This window comes from Peromyscus eremicus, chromosome 2 (genome assembly GCF_949786415.1).
Source record: "Peromyscus eremicus chromosome 2, PerEre_H2_v1, whole genome shotgun sequence".
NCBI classification, from domain to species: Eukaryota; Metazoa; Chordata; class Mammalia; order Rodentia; family Cricetidae; genus Peromyscus; species Peromyscus eremicus.
Genome location: NC_081417.1, coordinates 145,263,232 through 145,280,195, shown reverse-complemented (window position 1 = coordinate 145,280,195; position 16,964 = coordinate 145,263,232). Strand labels below are relative to the sequence as shown.

Genomic DNA, 16,964 nt, shown 5'->3' with positions numbered 1-16,964 from the left:
ACACAGAGAAACCCTGTCTCAAAACAAAACAAACAAACAAAACAAAACAAAAGGAAAGGCTGGGTAATGTGGCATATATTTTTAAGCCCAGCACTTGGGAGGCAGAGACAGGCAGATCTTTGCAAGTTCAAGGCTAGCCTAGTCTGCATAGTTCTAGGACAGCCAGAGCTACATAGAGACCCTGCCTCAGAATAAAAGAAAAGAGGAATAGATGGCTAAGCCATGGGAATACAGGCAAAGTTACTCAGGTTCCCTGAGCCCAGTTCAAGTTCCCCAAGCTTTTGTTTATGTAAGGTGGGGATGACAATCATGTATCTTTTCTAGTCGTTCCCAACACGCTCAGGACATAGTCACGTACACTGCTACCCTTATTCAGGGCCTCCCGGGGAACTTGGTCCAAGTGAGTGCTGCTAAGGAGCTGTTAGATAATGATTGTGGATGTAGAGAGAATGGATGGCTGAGTGGTGGAGAGAAGGGATGGCTGAGGACTTAGAGGAGCGACCTGGCTCCGGCTGAGGAGAGTGGGGGCAGCTTCCTGCAGGAAGGGAACCTTCCGCGGACTCCAGGCAGATGAGGAAGTTAGCCTGGTAAGATGGCAAGGGCAGAAGGCCACACCTGTCTTCTGTGTGAAACAGCCTGGTGTTTGCCTGAGAGGCTGTCTGTCCCTGAGCGACAGACCTCTGAGTGCCAAGAGGCCGTTTCCCCTCGATTCCATTTGCGGATGTTCCTGGGCACACGGCTGTGCCCTGCCCTCAGCTGGCTGCTCACTGGGGATAGAATGTGCTCCTAGTGGCTTCCCCGTCAAGTCAGCGGCCCTCCCAGACCAGGGGAACGGTACCTCCTTGTGGATGGACCCCACCACCACCACCCGTGGCTCTACCTTGGCAACCCTCCAAGGAGGATGCTGTTCACTCATTCTATAGATGCAGGTAGCCACTGCCCAGCTCCATCCAGTGGCCAGGGAGACAAGCAGAAGCCCCATGAGGTCATGCTCTGGGTTCAAATCTTCTCCTGGACACTTCTAGCTGGGTCACCTTAGGGAGAATCTATCCCCTCTCTGAGCTTCACTTTTCTCAACAGTTAAAAAAAAAATGACAAGGTGATGTAACTCAGTGGTAGACCACTTGTCTAGCACGCACAAAGCCCTGGGTTCCGTTCCCAGCACCACAAAATATATTTAAAATACATATAATGGCCGGGCGGTGGTGGTGCACGCCTTTAATCCCAGCACTCGGATCTCTGTGAGTTCGAGGCCAGCCTGGTCTCCAAAGTGAGTTCCAGGAAAGGCGCAAAGCTACACAGAGAAACCCTGTCTCAAAAAACCAAGAAAAAAATACATAAAATGATAATAATAATAATAATAATAATAATAATAATAATAATAGGGGTAAATCACAGATAAATGGGTTCTTTGGATCATTGGTAAAGACCTGTAGAGGAACAGGCTGTCAGTACATGATCACCAGTGAGGTGTAGAGCCCTGCTGGCCATTATTAGTCTTCCAGAGCCAGGAGTGATGGCACATAGCTGGAATCCGAGCACTCGCAGGATCAGAAACTCAAGGTCCCTGGCTGCAAGGTGAGTTTGAAACCAACCTGGGGACCTTGTCTCAAAATGAAAACAAAACGAAACAAAACAGCACGTTAGGAAAGGGGGTTGCAAGGGGTTAAGCGGAGACCCTGCCTTCTAGCCAGGACCCAATCAGGGCTGGCGGGGGCGGAGCCAGGCTGCAGCTAGGAAAGCGATCTGGACCGACCAGATGCTTACTGGCGTGGGACCTGGAGCTGCCGGCTGCGCTTGTGGGGCCGGAGCAGGATCGGAGCGTAGGTCTTGGCCTCTGCCCTGTGACAGCTCCCAGCTAGAGGGTGCAGGGGAGCTGCCCGGGCTAGAGGCCATAGCAGAAGGGAAGAAGAACAGGAGTCCGAATCCTCTCATCCCCCAGACAGCAGGCATGGGCTGCACCCGGACTCTAACTTCAGCTGGCCCTGGTGGCCCACATGGGCATAAGGTCTATTTTTAGCTCTGCCACAGAAAGCTAACCACCGAGCTACAGTGGTAGTCAGGGTTTCTCAAGGGCTGTTGGGGCAGAGGCAAGGAGTGAGAGAGACCAGCCCTGCTTCCTTCCACATCACCCTTGGCCACCCCCCAGCCACCCATCCCCATGAGCCCAGACTAGTTCTCCATGGTCTGGCAGACAGCCTGCCTCTGGGCCAAGGGCAAGGTCAGGGGGTGCAGCCACGAGGGCAGATGGACACGGTCTTGTGGTCTGGGCAAGGGTTGCATCAGCCCAAGCAGTGGCCCAGGGCAGAGGGCCCCATGAGAGGGAAAGGCTGACCAGGTTGTGGGAAGGCATGTTCAGAAAGTCAGGGCCTCCCCCAAGGGGTCAGTCCCACAGGTGGCCAATAATGCTGTTTGAACATAGGCAGGGAGCCTGCCTTCAATGAGCCTCCTCAGTCTCCCCTTCTGTGCAGTGAGAGTGCTGGATCCGGATTCCCAGATCCTCTCTCCTGCCCTGGGCTCCCCACCTTCCCCATTTGCCACAGAAGTTCCTGACTTCCTTCTGGCCCTGGCTGCGGGTGGCCACATGCCCCTGTGGAAAAGGAAGTCCTTCTGGCTGGTACTGTCAGTCTTCTGGCTCCTCCTCATCCTCCTGGGAGTCTTCCCCTTTCGCCTGGCAGTACCACCTGGACCTCTACCGGGGAGCTCCCAAAGTTGGCCCCTCTGGTTGGATGCTGCCTTCCTACAGAGTTTCTCCCAGTCTGAGACACTCCCAGAAGATGCCCCACAGCTTCCTCAAGCCCCCCGGGGAGCAGCTGCACCTGGGGAGCCTGCTTCGACACCTCCAAATGTAAGGGAAATGTCCTCAGCATCTTTGTGCACCTCCCAGCTGGTCCAACCACTGAGGCTCATCGCGGGATCCTGGACTTCTTGGAAGGCTCCCGATACTATGCACTTAGCCCAGCAGAAGCTTGCCTCCACCTCTTTCTCCCCAGCCAGGACCACAGAGGAGCGTGCGGGCCCCTGCCTCCGTACTGGAATGGGGGCCGGAACCATCTGGTTCTCAGTCTGTACCCAGCCCCCTGCACCAGGCTGGGACAGGCGATGGTAGCTGAGGCCAGCCCCTCCTCGGACATCTTCCGACCAGGCTTCGATGTCGCGCTCCCATATCTTCCTGAAGCTCACCCATTGCAAGGTGGGGCTCCGGGCCAGCTGCAGCAGCATAGTCCCCAGCCTGGAGCCACCTTACTGGCCGTCGCAGAGGAGAGGGGCGGGTGGCGTACTGTAAGCACCCATGCCTCCGCCTGCCCTTGGGGCAGGCACTGCGAGCAAGACCCCGGACCCCATCAGTAAGTAAATCTACCCTTGGGGAGCTGAATGGGAGGGTCTGCGAAAGGAGCAAGTCCAGAGGATGGAGTGTAGGGCAAGAGTGACATCCGGTCCGTGCGAGCTAGTCCTGACAAAACCAGTCTCAGCCGCAGTAGGTGAGAGAGAGTTAAGACAGCAGAGTGGACTTCCACCAAGATGATTGTCTCAAAGGGCGTGAAAGGCAGTTGTTGGAATTCTCCCTTGAGGAATCTTAGAAACACAACATGGCTCGCTCCTGCTCCCCCCTCCCCGATTCCTGTTACCCTAGTCCCTCCTACTCCTGACATTTTATGTAGCAGACATTTAGGTATCACTCACTTGGTGTAAGCACTTCCATAAACAATGGTTACAGCCGGGGGAGGGAGATCAGTCATGTGGCGTTTGTGAACATAAAGACAGGCGTTCAAGCCCCACCCCACCCCCACCCCATGCAAAAGCCCAGTGCTGAGGAGGTAGAGACAGAAGATCTCTAGAGCTGAAAAGAGTGACTTTCAGGTTCCCTGCCTTAAAAAATAAAGTAGAGAAAATAAATAAATAAATAAATAAAATGTCTCGGTGGGCAAAGGCGCTTGCCCGCAAGCCTGACAACCTGAGTTCAGTCCCCACGCCCGCAAGCTCGAAAGAGAGAACAGATGCCTGGGAATTGTCCTCTGACATCCACACACTCTCCAGGGCACAGAGGCACCCATGCACACAAATAAATAGATAAATGTGAAAAAATAAAGTGGAAAGTGACTGAAAAAGACCAACCTCAATCTCTGGCCTCCACACATGTACACACGCGCGCATACACACACACATACACACACACACACACACACACACACACACACACACGCTATTGTATATAATAAAATAGTTCTAACCACTGTCACTAAAGTATCTGTATTCTAAAGACGATATAGGTTAGCTAACTTAACCTGTGGCCACCGGGCCAGAGTGAGCACAGCCAATATTTTAATCCAGAACCGTCTGTCTCCAAAGCCTTCAGTATGACGGTTCTGCGTTTTAAGCAAGAGTTATGATCAATCCTGTCAAAGGCCTCAAGGGGACCACAGAGACTGGTAACTGGTCACAGCTGGAAACTGCTCTTGTGTCTAATTTTGGAGATTAATCTCTCAAGGAAATAACAGCCTTTGATTTTAGAAAGATGACTTAGGTCAGATTGAAAGAACTTCCTACCTGCATAGACATGAGGGCATGGAGAGCTCGTATAGAGACAGCCCTCCACCTGTGTGCTGCTCTCAGGGCACACTTTTAATTCTTAAGTGACCTAAGCTTGTGACTCCTAATTACTGAACCCGTATGTCTCCAGGAGGCCATCAACCCCAGCTTCTAAGGTTGTCCAGGCTGTGGGGCCCAGGGCTCCCTCTCCATCACCCCACGGCAGACCTGAGTTTATAGTCCTTAGGTGTGTCCGTCTTTTGCCTCCTCCTGTGGTCTCCCTCCCTGTCCTCCAGCTGGGCTATTCTGAGCTCAGCTTCCCCCAGGACTCCTTCCCATGGCCAAGCTCCAGTTCTGCCTCTGGGCTCTGAAGGGAACGGAATCCTTACCCTCCTGGGGGCACTTGGAAGACCTCTTGGGAGCCTGCCCTGTCGTTCCCATGGCCAGCCCTTCTGGAGACTTCTGGAGAACTTGGGGCTCCTCAGGCCCAGAGCCTAACAGGAACTCTCCTCTGGTGACAAGGCTCCCGTGTCAGGGTCACCGTGCCCTCTCTTTCCCACTCTCCACTCACCGGCTCTGCTTGCTTCCTGGAAGTCTCTCTTTTGGCTAGCTTTAGTTATTACTTTGTGTGCTGAGGGAAAACTGTTCGGCGTAGCGTAGGCCACCTGTAGACACTTGGGTAGCTGTTTTCTTTCTGCTTCCAACCTACTTGGAAGGTTCAGGGTAGACCCTGATGGCCTTGAGCATGCAATAATTCTGCTGCCTTTGCTTCCTGAGTGTGGGGATAGGGACTACAGGTGTGTGTCACTCCATCCTGCTCCGGGCAGCATTTCCCATGATGCCTTTATTTTCAAGATCTGCTGTGTGGCGGTCATTCATTGTCCGCAGTTTCTCGGAAGTACCTGGCAGCTGCCTAGGCCAGACAGCATAGGGACAGAGTGAGAGAGGGAGGCCAGCCCCAGAAGACAGCCAATAAACAGGCACCGGCCAAAGAAAGAGGCACTTCAGTCCCTGCCACTGTCCCACATTCCCTGGCTGGCAGGCAGGTGGTGGTGGTGGAGGCTACCCAGGGGACTGCACTCTCCCCACCCTCCTCCATTATTGCTGATTCTCCCAGCATCCTCCACCGGAGACATTAGTCCCCATCTATCTCGGGGCACAGGAAACAGACTCAGGGAGCTGTGTGTGGGGAGTGTCGGGGGCTCTTTGCTCCCCAGGTCCCCTCACTTTTCTGACCAAGTGCTCAAGGGGGGTTGGGACTCAGAACTGTGCTTTTTGTTCCCATGCCAGTGTTTTTCCACGCTGCTTGAATAGTCTCCTGTTGCTTTGGAATAAGGGCCCGCCCACTGAAATTGTAATTTCTTTATTTTTATGAATAGGTGATTCATTCACAGGATGAAGAATTCCAGTGGTACAAAGGGGTACACATTCAAAAGTCCCCCTCCCACCTGGCTCGACCACCCAGGTTTCCTGTCCAGAGCTGAGCTGGTTCCTTCATCTTGTGTATCTTTCTTTTCTGGGGAGCCCTGTGCATCCAGGGTATATGTGTGTGCTCCCATATACCTCTTCTTCTGTTTGTTTGATTGTTTGGGTTTTCTGAGACAGGATCTCCTATAGCCCAGGCTGCCTTTCAGCTCACTATGTGGATGAGGATGGCTTTGAACGCTGGATCTTCCTGCCTCCGCCACCCAAGAACTGAGATTACAGATGTGTGCCACCATGCCTGGCCTCTCCTCCACTTTTAAAAGTCTGTACATGCCTGTGGTGGGCATGCATGCATGCTAGCTCACATGTGGTCACGTATGTGTGGGGGTCCATGTACACAAGTGTGCACATGCACATGGAGGCCCCACGTTGATGGCTGTCTTCCTCTTTACCTCATACAGAGCTTGCCTGTTCACCTAGTCTAGCCAGCCAGCTTGCTCACAGGATCCCATCTCCATACACCTCATGTTCACATTACAAGTGAACTGCCATGCCCACTCAGCATTTCACTGGGCATTGGGGGATCTCAAGTCGCAAGACACCTTGAGGGACCAGAAGAGGCCAGGCGGCGGTGGTGGCGCACACCTTTAACCCCAGCACTCAGGAGGCAGAGGCAGACAGATCTCTATGAGTTCCAGGACAGCCAGAGCTACATAGTGAGACCCTGTCTAAAAAACAAAAACAAACAAACAAACAAACAAACAACAACAACAACAACAACAAACCCGGAAACAAAACAAAGAGCAAGAGAGAGAGCAGAAGAGGGCGTTGGACCCCTGTCGGTTAACTCAGCCCTAGCAGGGAGGCAGGTGGATCAGTGGTACAGTGTTAAGCAGAGGGAGGCTGTAGAGCAGGAGTTCTCAACCTGTGGGTCGTGACCCCTCAGGTCAAATTACCCTTTTGCAGGGGTCACCTAAGACCATTGGAATTTACATTATGATTCACAACAGTAGCAAAATTACAGTTATGAAGTAGCAACAAAAATATTTCTGTGGTGGGGGGGGGGGTCACCACAACGTGAGGAACTGTGTTAAAGGGTCACAGTGTTTAGAAGGTTGAGAACCTCTGCTCTGGAGTCTGCTCTACTTCAGAGCTAAGCATGTCTTCAGGCCTCAGTTTCCTCACCTGTCAGATAGAGCCTAGGATAGCAGTGTTTTCTGTCTCAGAGAGCTGCTGTGAGAATGATCTTTGTACAGGGAAAGCTCTTAAAACTGTGCCAGGAGTGGTGGTTGGCTGGGATATCAAGGAGGGCTTCCTGGAGAAGGTGTCACTGAGCCAGGTCTTTGCTGCAGAACAGAAGGAACTGCCCATGTGAGGCAGAGAGGGCCTCGGGATGAGGGGAGAGGGCATGTAGAGGCACAAAGGTGAGATGGAGGGGAACTAAAAGCCAAGGGTGCAGTCAGTGCAGTGGGCCCCTCTTCTCTGTGGGCTCCTTTTAGTTCCATACAGCTTACTGGAGGGGAGTTGGGCCTGCCTGGCTAGTGCTATGACTTTTAATGTGATAAGGGGGTGATGTTCGTTTTGTGGTGAAGCCTTCCAGAGGCTCCTGGTGCACCCCTGAACTTATCCCTCATGATGGCTGAAATAACTGGGAATTGGAATTGGCACATCTTAGTTGTCACCACAGTCCAGTCCCTCTTCTTGAGACTCAGTCCCCCTCAGTGATCAGAGGTGCTCGTACCGTGCCTGATACTGCTGGAGGTCAGGCTCAGAGCAGAGAGCAGCTGAGGAGGCTCCTGGGTGGCCCCCTTCATGCACCTCACTGAGCATTGTGCGCACCCATGGGTCCCCTCTGGCCCTTTCTTCCCTAGATGGACTGTAGGCTTTAGTTCCCTGGGCTGGCAGAGCCAGAGAGCTGGTACTGAAGAGGCTGTGGCTGAGTCTCCCTCAGACTCACTGCACAACTGATCATGGCCCTGGGGCTGAGGGAGGAGGAGGGGGGAACAGAGGAGGCCTGTCCTCCAAGACAGGCCTGTGGGCAAGAGTTTCCTGTGCGGTTCCAGGCTGGAGGCCCAGCCCACCTCAGTACAGAGAAGCCTTTCATGGCTGGGCCACCAGTGCAGGAATGCTGGATGTGGAGGTCACTCAGGTGATGGGGAGGGCTGGGTGTGGAGGTCACTCAGGTGATGGGGAGGGATAGGTGTGGAGGTCACTCAGGTGATGGGGAGGGATAGATGTGGTGGTCACCCAGGTGACGGGGAGGGATAGGTGTGGAGGTCACTCAGGTGATGGGGAGGGCTGGGTGTGGAGGTCACTCAGGTGATGAGGAGGGCTGGGTGTGGAGGTCACTCAGGTGATGGGGAGGGCTGGGTGTGGAGGTCACTCAGGTGATGAAGAGGGCTGGGTGTGGAGGTCACTCAGGTGATGGAGAGGGATAGATATGGTGGTCACTCAGGTGATGGGGAGGGCTGGGCCAGAGCGGAAGTGAAAGGAAGGACGTAACATTCAGGCACCTCCCACTTTGTAAATGAGGGAACTGAGGTACAAGGACGAGGAGGGAGATGTCTGAGGCCACCAAGGGCACGCAGGGTTTCTGAATCTCCACATAGCAGTGAGCAGAGCAGATGCCAGGCCACTGCTCCTGGTTGTTCCTGTCAGTGTGGCTATGTGTCTGAGGACACGGTGGGAGTCAACATCTTGGGACTAGGAAGTGTCACTGCAGGCCACTGGGGCGGCCAAGCTCAGGCTCCGGTGTCCAGAAACCTTCCTGCACCTTCTCAGGACCCACCCAGGAGAAACACTACCCAGTGCCACCTTCTGCCTCATTCCTGGCCACCGATCTGCCGCCTCCTGCTTCCTCCAAGCCCTTCAGGTACACCCCAACCTGAGTATCCCCAGCCTCTGCACCTCCACCCTCAAGCTGGCAGGAATGCTGGGCCCATGCACATGGGAAGGGGGTTCCCTGTCTCCCTCTCCCACCCCCAGCAAAAAGAAAAATATATTCTCCTCTTTATCCTTCCCCCTAACAGCAGGGGCTGCTACTTTGGACTGGGGTGGTGGTGAGTGTGTGCAGGGAGGGGCTGGGCGCCCCAATGACTGCCCTGCCCCCCAGGCCGGCTGTATCCCTGTGCTCCTCAGCCCTCGCTGGGAGTTGCCTTTCTCAGAAGTCATCGACTGGACCAAGGCAGCCATCCTTGCTGATGAGAGGCTCCCGCTGCAGGTAGGTCAGGGTCTGTCCCACGGTGAGGGGCACGTCAGGGGAGGGACCCCAGGAACTTGCCCCCCTTCTAGTCATTCCTGTCGTCATTGCCTCCGGAGCTCCCATAGACATAGATGAAGGTGGAGACGCTGGAGGGTGCTGAGAGCAAGTTCTAAGCCACTTTCAGCCTCAGTTTCCCCATCTCTACAATGGGATGTTAGATCCGGTGATCTCTGGGGCTCCGCTGAAAGAAAATGAGTAAGACCCCGTGTCTTTTCCATCTGATGAAATTAATTTTGTCTGGGTCTGAAGAATTCGTGGGAGCTGCCTGGAGAAGTCCCAGGAGTTAGGTGGTTAGGAGTTAGGTCCGAGGAGGAGGAGGAGGAGGAGGAGGCGTGAAAGTGAGCAGTGACTATATCCTTTAACTGGGCATGGTGGCACCACACAGAATCCCAACACTAGGGAGTGTAAGGCAGGGAGATCAGGAGTTCAAGGTCATCTTCTGGTTTGTTTTTTTTTTTTTTGTTTTTTTTTTTTGGTTTTTCGAGACAGGGTTTCTCTGTGTAGCTTTGCGCCTCTCCTGGAACTCACTTGGTAGCTAGCCCAGGCTGGCCTCGAACTCACAGAGATCCGCCTGGCTCTGCCTCCCGAGTGCTGAGATTAAAGGCGTGCGCCACCACCACCACCACCCCCCACCACACCCACCCCCCATCCCCACCCCCCGGCTCAAGGTCATCTTCTACTACATAGCAAGTTGGAGGGTAGCCTGGGATAGTCTCAAAAAGAAACATACGAGAACATGCTTGCGCGCACACACACACACACACACACACACACACACACACACACACACAGTCTCCACATGACCTAAGCACTAAATGGGCATTTTCTAGTTGAGTCTTTACAACCACCTATGAGGGAGGCGTTTAATGTACCCATTCCACATATAGGGAAAGTGAGACTGGAGGTGTTGTGACAGTTACTGTCTCCCCCTCTCCACTTTGGTATTTTGGATAGAGTCTCATGTAGCCCAGGCTGGCCTTAAACGCCCTGTGCAGCCTAGAATGATCTTGAACTTCTGATCCTCCTGCTCCAGCTCTTGAGTGCTGGGATTACAGGCATGTGTCAGTGGTGACATTTTGTGGTGCTGAGGATCGAACCCTGGGCTTTGTGTATGCTCTGCAGGCACTTTGTCAACCGAGTCCCTCTGTTTCCCCACACACACCCCGCCACTACTACCCTTTGTTTTGTTTTTTGTTTTGTTTCTAAGACAAGGTCTCTTAGTCTAAGCTGGCCTTGAACTCAAGACCCTCCTGCCTCTGCCTGCTAGGTGCCAGGATTTACAGGTAAATGCCACCTCGCCTAACATTAAGTGTCACTTAAAATCAGCTCTGTGTGACCCTAAACACGGGGTGCACATCACTGGAAGCTTCCAATTCCCAGAGTTCTGACATCAGCTTTCGCCTTTCTGGGGTCAGTCAGGGCCCAACTCCGGGCCTCCTCTTTTTCTCTCTCTGCGCCTCCAGGTCCTGGCTGCTCTCCGTGAAATGCCGCCTTCGAGGATTCTCTCCCTCGCGGCAGCAGACCCAGTTTCTGTGGACCGCTTACTTCTCCTCAGTGGAAAAAGTCATCCATACCACACTAGAGGTGGGGGAGACTCGTCTGCAGGCGCCCCCACCCCTGCGCCCCCCTCAGCTCTTCCCCCTCCATCCTTCTCTCCATCCTTCTCTGCCTGTGTTGTGGGTCCTCCCTTGGTGCTTCTGGGAAGACCCAGGCGTGGCTGTGCGATCCTGGACACACGTTCTCCCCCAGTCCTGAGCTTGCCCTTGTCAGAGGACACCACTGTGGCCCGTGGATTTCAAACATAGGCTCCCTCTCTCTAACTGATGGCAGAAGCAGTCTGGAGTGCTGGGTTGGGAAAGAGTCCGGTTCTTTCAGAGTTTTGAGTCCTGAAAGAGCGGCATGACCCCACACTTGTGTCTGTGGGAGTGAGGAAAGGAGGGAAGGGCATGTCACCATCTGTCACCTGTACATTCCCACTACAGCAGAAGGCTCCTCTGGCTTCTAGCTTCTCCGCTGTTCTGCACCAGAAAGGTGTGGGGTTCCCATCCCGCCACCCCTCAGGCCCCTCCTCTTCAGGCTCTGCCCCTCCTCTGGCCCCACCCCACAACCTGCTGTCTGAACCCCAAACATTAGCCACTCCCCCTGCACAGCCGCCTCCTCTTTCCACAGATCATTCAGGACCGGATCTGGGGGGGCCTCAGCTCGCCCCTCTCGGATGTGGAACAGCCCCCCAGGGGCACTCCTGGCTCTCCCCACTTTTTCCACGAGCCTGAAGGACTTCCCCTTTTATCACCAGCAACAGGGTATGTCCTGGGGGTGGGACAACTTGAGGTGACCTCAGCTCTCCCCAGGTTTGCTCTAGCTTCAAACTCTGACATCTCTCCTGGTTCTTTGGGGTCCCCCAACTCAGGTCACTCTCCAAGGGCTCCACCTTCTTCCTCCTAACTATGCCCTGTGTCTCCTTCCTCCAGGCTCCATCCCTGAGAGCCGTTTCAGCGCCCTGATCTGGGTAGGGGTCTCTGGCGAGCCCCTGCTGAAGCTTATCCAGGCGGTGGCAGCTTCCCGGCACTGTGCCCAGGTCTGCCCCCCTCCCGCCCCCACAGCTGGAGCCCTGGGGTCCAGGGAGGACGCAAGGAACAGAGCAAGGCCCTAGATGAGCACACATCTGTGGGGAAGGCACAGGGAGGATTTCCAAAGAGTCTTGCTGACTTTAAGCCTCGAGCTTCTTGTTCTTTCCCTGAACTCCATCAGAACTGGTGAAGTCCTAGAAGAGCTGACGGTTCTTGGTGAGGCTGGAAGGAAGCATGCATTCGTTCATTTGTTCATTCATTCATTCATTCATTCATTTTCTCACCTTGAGACCAGACCTGGGGCATTAGTGCTGAGGACCAAAGAAGCAGGAGAGGACTCCTCCCCATCATTTGTAATGATAGCAGTTCTTGGTGCCAAGACCATCCAGTCTCACAGAGAACACAGGTTGCCGGGTTTAGTGGCTCATGCCTGTAATCCCAGCACTGGAGCTGAGGCAGGAGGGATGCTGAGAGTTGGAGGCAGGCTAGCCTGGGCCACACAGTGAGTGTAAGGCCAGCTGAGACTATGTAACAAGATTCCGTCTGGAAAGCCGTAAGACAGACAAACAAAAACCCAACAGGGCTGGAGAAATGGCTCATTGGTTAGGAGCTCTTGTTCTTTCAAGAGAGCCCAAGTTCAGCTCCCAGCGCCCACATGCTGGCTCACAACCGTTGGTGACTTCAATACTTCCATTCCAGGGGATCTGGCCTCCCTTCTTACCTCTGTAGGCACCAGGCAGGCAGGCACCTGGCACACAGACATGCAGGCAGAACCTTTGTGCACATAAAATAATAAATCGGTCTAGACAACAAAAACCCACCAAAGCATCCAGGATTCTCAGAGGAAGGGGAGTAGCAAGGCCGGGGTACAGAGGGGGACCTCTATAGATGGGCCCTGGGACGGAGCAGGGATGATGCATAGGAGAATGCAAGTTCTGGAGGGACGGTGGGGTTGCATGTAAAGAGTGACACGTGACTTTACTAACAGCGTTTGGGAGGCAGAGGCAGACTGTGAATTCAAGTCAGGTCCACATAGTGAGTTCAAAGACAGCCAGGGCTACAGAAAGAGACCCTGTCTAAGGAGACCACACTAATTTTTTTTTTTTTTTTTGACAGTTTTACTGTTTAGCATTGGGGTAGCCCTGGCTAGACTCAGAGATCTAGCTTCCCCTCTGCCTCCCAAATGCTGGTATTACAGGCATTCACCACCACCCCGTCTCAACCAGAATTTTTTTTTTTTTTTTTTTTTTTTGAGACAGGGTTTCTCTGTGTAGTTTTGGTGCCTGTCTTGGATCTCACTCTGTAGACCAGGCTGGCCTCAAACTCACAGAAATCCATCTGGCTCTGCCTCCCAAGTGCTGGGATTAAAGGCATGCGCCACCACCGCCTGGCCTCAACCAGAATTCTTGCCTTCCAGAAGACCAGAGGCAAGTCTAAAGGTGGCCATGAAGGAGCATATTGTCCACTGAGCACCTCCGTCTCATGTGTGCATAAGTAGCTGCTCTCCGTGCTCCATCCATCACCCGGACTCCCCTTCTAATCCTGATCCCAGACTTCAGATACGTCCCCTTTCTTCCTAGATCCTGATCCTCTGGAGCAGTGAGAAGCCACCCCCTGACAGGTGGCCTGAGACAACGGTGCCCTTGACAGTCATTGAGGGGCACAGGAAGGTGATGGGGGTTGGGGGGGGGAAGACTCCCACTGGGGACCAGGGAGGACTGACATCGGGATGTTTTGAGCCAAACTGGGCTTCTCTGTGTGTCTAAGGAATCAGGCCATGGGTTCTAGCTGCAGGTCTAATGGGAATGATTCTCTTACACTAGGGTGGGTCTCAGTGGTACACATTTGCCTGCTATGTGGAGGGTCCTGGGTTCCATTTCCAGCCCTGGGAAATACACTTCTAGAGCCCTGACATTCTCGTAACGTGGGAGGCAAGTGACTGCATGGATGTCTCGAATAAGGAAGGGGTAGGGTCTCGGATGAGGAACGTGGGTCCATGGAGAAATACTACAGCGAGCGTCATGGTGGGCTGCAACGGGTAGGAGCTGGGAACCTGCACAACGCCACATCACATGCACCCTGTGCCGGTCCTGTGCTTGTACACAAGACACTTTCATCTCGCCAAGTCCGATGCTTTCAAATAATTGACCCAGGGTTGGTAAGAGTGAATGATATGATAGCGAGAACCCTAGATGCCAAACTACAGGGCCCTTAGAGATGAAGGGGAACTGCAGTCTAGGCTTGTGGGCAGGCTTCTGTAGTCCTGGCTTCCACACCCTCTCTGACGGGCTCACTCTTACTGGGTCGGGGTTGAGGGGTACTTCGCGTGGCTGAGTCAACTCCTCTGCCCCACCACAGGCCAGTGACCGATTCTTCCCGTACAGCGACATCAGCACCAACGTCATCCTCAGCCTTGATGCCCGAAGCACTCTTTCTACCAGTGAGGTGAGGGCACTTCAGCTTCCTCAGGTTCCCAAGCCCTGAAATCCAGCCCTGTGCCTCTGGCTGGGCAAGTTCCCCCGAGCTCCCCACAAACACTCATGTTAAACTTCTAGTAAAACTCCCAGCGATGGCTCCCATTCCCTGTCCCCTAAGCCTCGCCCTAACCCCTCAGGCAGGTTGTTCCCCCCACCCCCACCCCCACCACAGGCTATAAGGATTTTGGTCAGGAAGTCCCTCCTCATAGCTCACTTAAATCCCTCTGCAGGTGGACTTTGCCTTTGTGGTGTGGCAGAGCTTTCCTGAGCGGATGGTGGGCTTTCTGACTTGGAACCACTTCTGGGATGAGGCCCGGGGTGGATGGGGCTACAGTACTGAGATGGCCAATGAATTCTCCATGGTCCTCACTACGGCTGCCTTCTACCACAGGTGCACACGTTGGCCCCAGCACAGGGAGAAAGGGCCAGAGCCTCCAGGCCCGACCTAGGAGCGGGTGGGTGGGTTCCTGCTGTCTGGAGTCAAGGTTCAAGGCCTAGATAAACCTGTTCCAAGTAATATGATTTTTTTGGGGGGGGGATCGCCTTACTTGTTTTTGAGCTGGGGTGGGAAGCTAGCTCAGTTGGTAAGAGAGCTTGTCTAGCGTGTGCGTTGCCTGGGTTCCATCCCCAATTCTGAGTAAAAGTGGGCATGATGGCACACATCTGTAATCCCAGCCCTGGTTCAGTGGAAGCAGAGGGATCAGGAGTTCAAGATCACACTCAGCTGGGTAATGAGTTTGAAGTCAGCATGGGATGTGTGAAACCCTGACTCAGAGACAGGGCCCCCCTGTGCAGCCCAAGCTGAGCTCAGGTGTGCGAGCTGGCCTCAAGTATGAGAACTTCCTGTCTTCCTGGGTGTTGAGATTACAGGTGTGGTTCCCCAGCAGGCTTGGCTTCTGGGGCCTCTTGAAAGTGATTCTGTAATCTGTTTAAACCTCATCCGTGTATCGTGGAACTTTTTATAGATTTTTCCAAGGAGCTCTGCATGATGCTCTCAGGATGGAGAAGGGTAATCCTCATGTGTGCAGAGCGGGCCCAGCTTTTACAGTCTCCCTGAAGCTGATCGTTGGGTAGCCAGGTTTGATGGCTTTGGAACCATCTAGTACTCCCCTCTACCACCAAGTCTAACTCTGTCAGAGTTCAGACTTGGGAGCCCAGGAAATGGGCCCCGAGGAGGGATTGGAAGGATAGAGAATAACACATCATTGCCCATCCCCTAAGCAACAGGACCCTTGGAGAGCTGGTCATGCCCAGGACAGGGGCTCCCTGTGCGAGGAGTTAGAGGGTGGGGTACAGGTCTTGGAAAGTGGCTTGAGGTCTGGGTCGAAGGAAGAATGGATCCTGCCTGCAGCGTTCCCTGTCTCTCCCCGCTGCCTAAGGCTTACCTTATACCTTACAGGTATTACCACACCCTCTTCACCCACTCCCTGCCTAAGACCCTGAGGACCATGGCAGATGACACTCCCACCTGTGTGGATGTCCTGATGAACTTCCTGGTAGCAACTGTCACCAAGCTGCCCCCTATCAAGGTGCCTTACGGCAGGCAGCACCGGAAGGCTGCCCCACCGGTGAGAGCCCTCCGGGAACTGGTCCTCACTAGGAAAGCACGGGTTAGGAAAGGAAACGGGTGGATTCTCTCTTGCCATCTAATCCAAATCTTTCTTGCTGCGGCAGGGGTGAGGGTTCAAAAAAACAAGCTTCATGGATACTTTTCCCTTCCACCTCTTAGGCCGCTGAGGGACCTGGACCTGGACCAGAGCCTCAGCCTCTGGCTCAGGACTGCATCAACCGTGTGGCAGCGGGGTTCGGCCACATGCCTCTGGTGTCCTCTCGAGTGCGTCTGGACCCGGTACTGTTCAAGGACCCGGTGTCCGTGCAACGCAAGAAGTACCGCAGTCTAGAGAAGCCCTAGGCAAAGCGCTGCCCCTGCCCTGGACAGGAGAGAACGCATAAGTCATGTCCCGGTTGGCCAATCACGACAGGGCGCCCTGAGGGGCGGGGTCTCCCCTTGGCTGCGGCGGGACAGCGTTAGGTTTGGCAAAGGCCGGGACACAGGCTGATCCCGGTCCCTGAAATGCCTTTCTCTGCATCTCTGCCTGTTCCATTCCTGACCCGCATGCCCACTCACCTCCTTGGTGGTCTCGAAGTCCTTGCACGATTCACGCTGAGTGCTTGGGCACACCTCCCCGTCCCAGGACGGGCCTAGGAGCTCCGGAGGGCGGATCCTGCCCCTCCTTTCTTCGGTCTGGCAGGTGCATGGTAAATATTTGACCTATAGCTACAAGAGTATTAACTGGATGCCAGCGTGGTGGAACATGGGCAGTGTGTGCACGAGGCAAAACTCCATCCCCTGCTCTGGGGTTCCTAGTTCACAAAAAAGCAGGGTTGCTGGGCTCAATCAAGACTAGCAGCACTGCACTACCAATCTTCACCACTAGAGGTCAGCTGCTGTACCGCTCTCTCTTCAAAGGAATTTTTTTTTTTTTTTTTTTTTTTTTTTTTTTTTTTTTTTTTTTTGGGACAGGGTTTCTCTGTGTAGCTTTGCGCCTTTCCTGGAACTCACTTCATAGCCCAGGCTGGCCTCGAACTCACAGAGATCCGCCTGGCTCTGCCTCCCGAGTGCTGGGATTAAAGGCGTGCGCCACCACCGCCCGGCCCTTCAAAGGAATTTGGTTTTGCTTTCTTGAAAATTTTTTTTCT

The 16,964-nt window shown here is 54.0% G+C and overlaps 1 protein-coding gene across 1 annotated transcript; it reads left to right on the top strand.

The window, feature by feature from the left end:
* The first annotated feature begins 1,777 nt into the window (after positions 1-1,777).
* On the top strand, positions 1,778-16,641 carry Extl1 (exostosin like glycosyltransferase 1). The gene is given in 14 exon segments (XM_059256178.1): positions 1,778-2,801; positions 2,804-3,347; positions 8,737-8,827; positions 9,068-9,175; positions 10,681-10,728; positions 10,730-10,801; positions 11,387-11,407; positions 11,409-11,520; positions 11,689-11,795; positions 13,368-13,457; positions 14,146-14,232; positions 14,495-14,655; positions 15,664-15,832; positions 15,994-16,641. Coding segments are annotated over 14 exon segments (2,154 nt in total). The 5' UTR covers positions 1,778-2,440; the 3' UTR covers positions 16,177-16,641.
* The last annotated feature ends 323 nt before the right edge of the window (positions 16,642-16,964 follow it).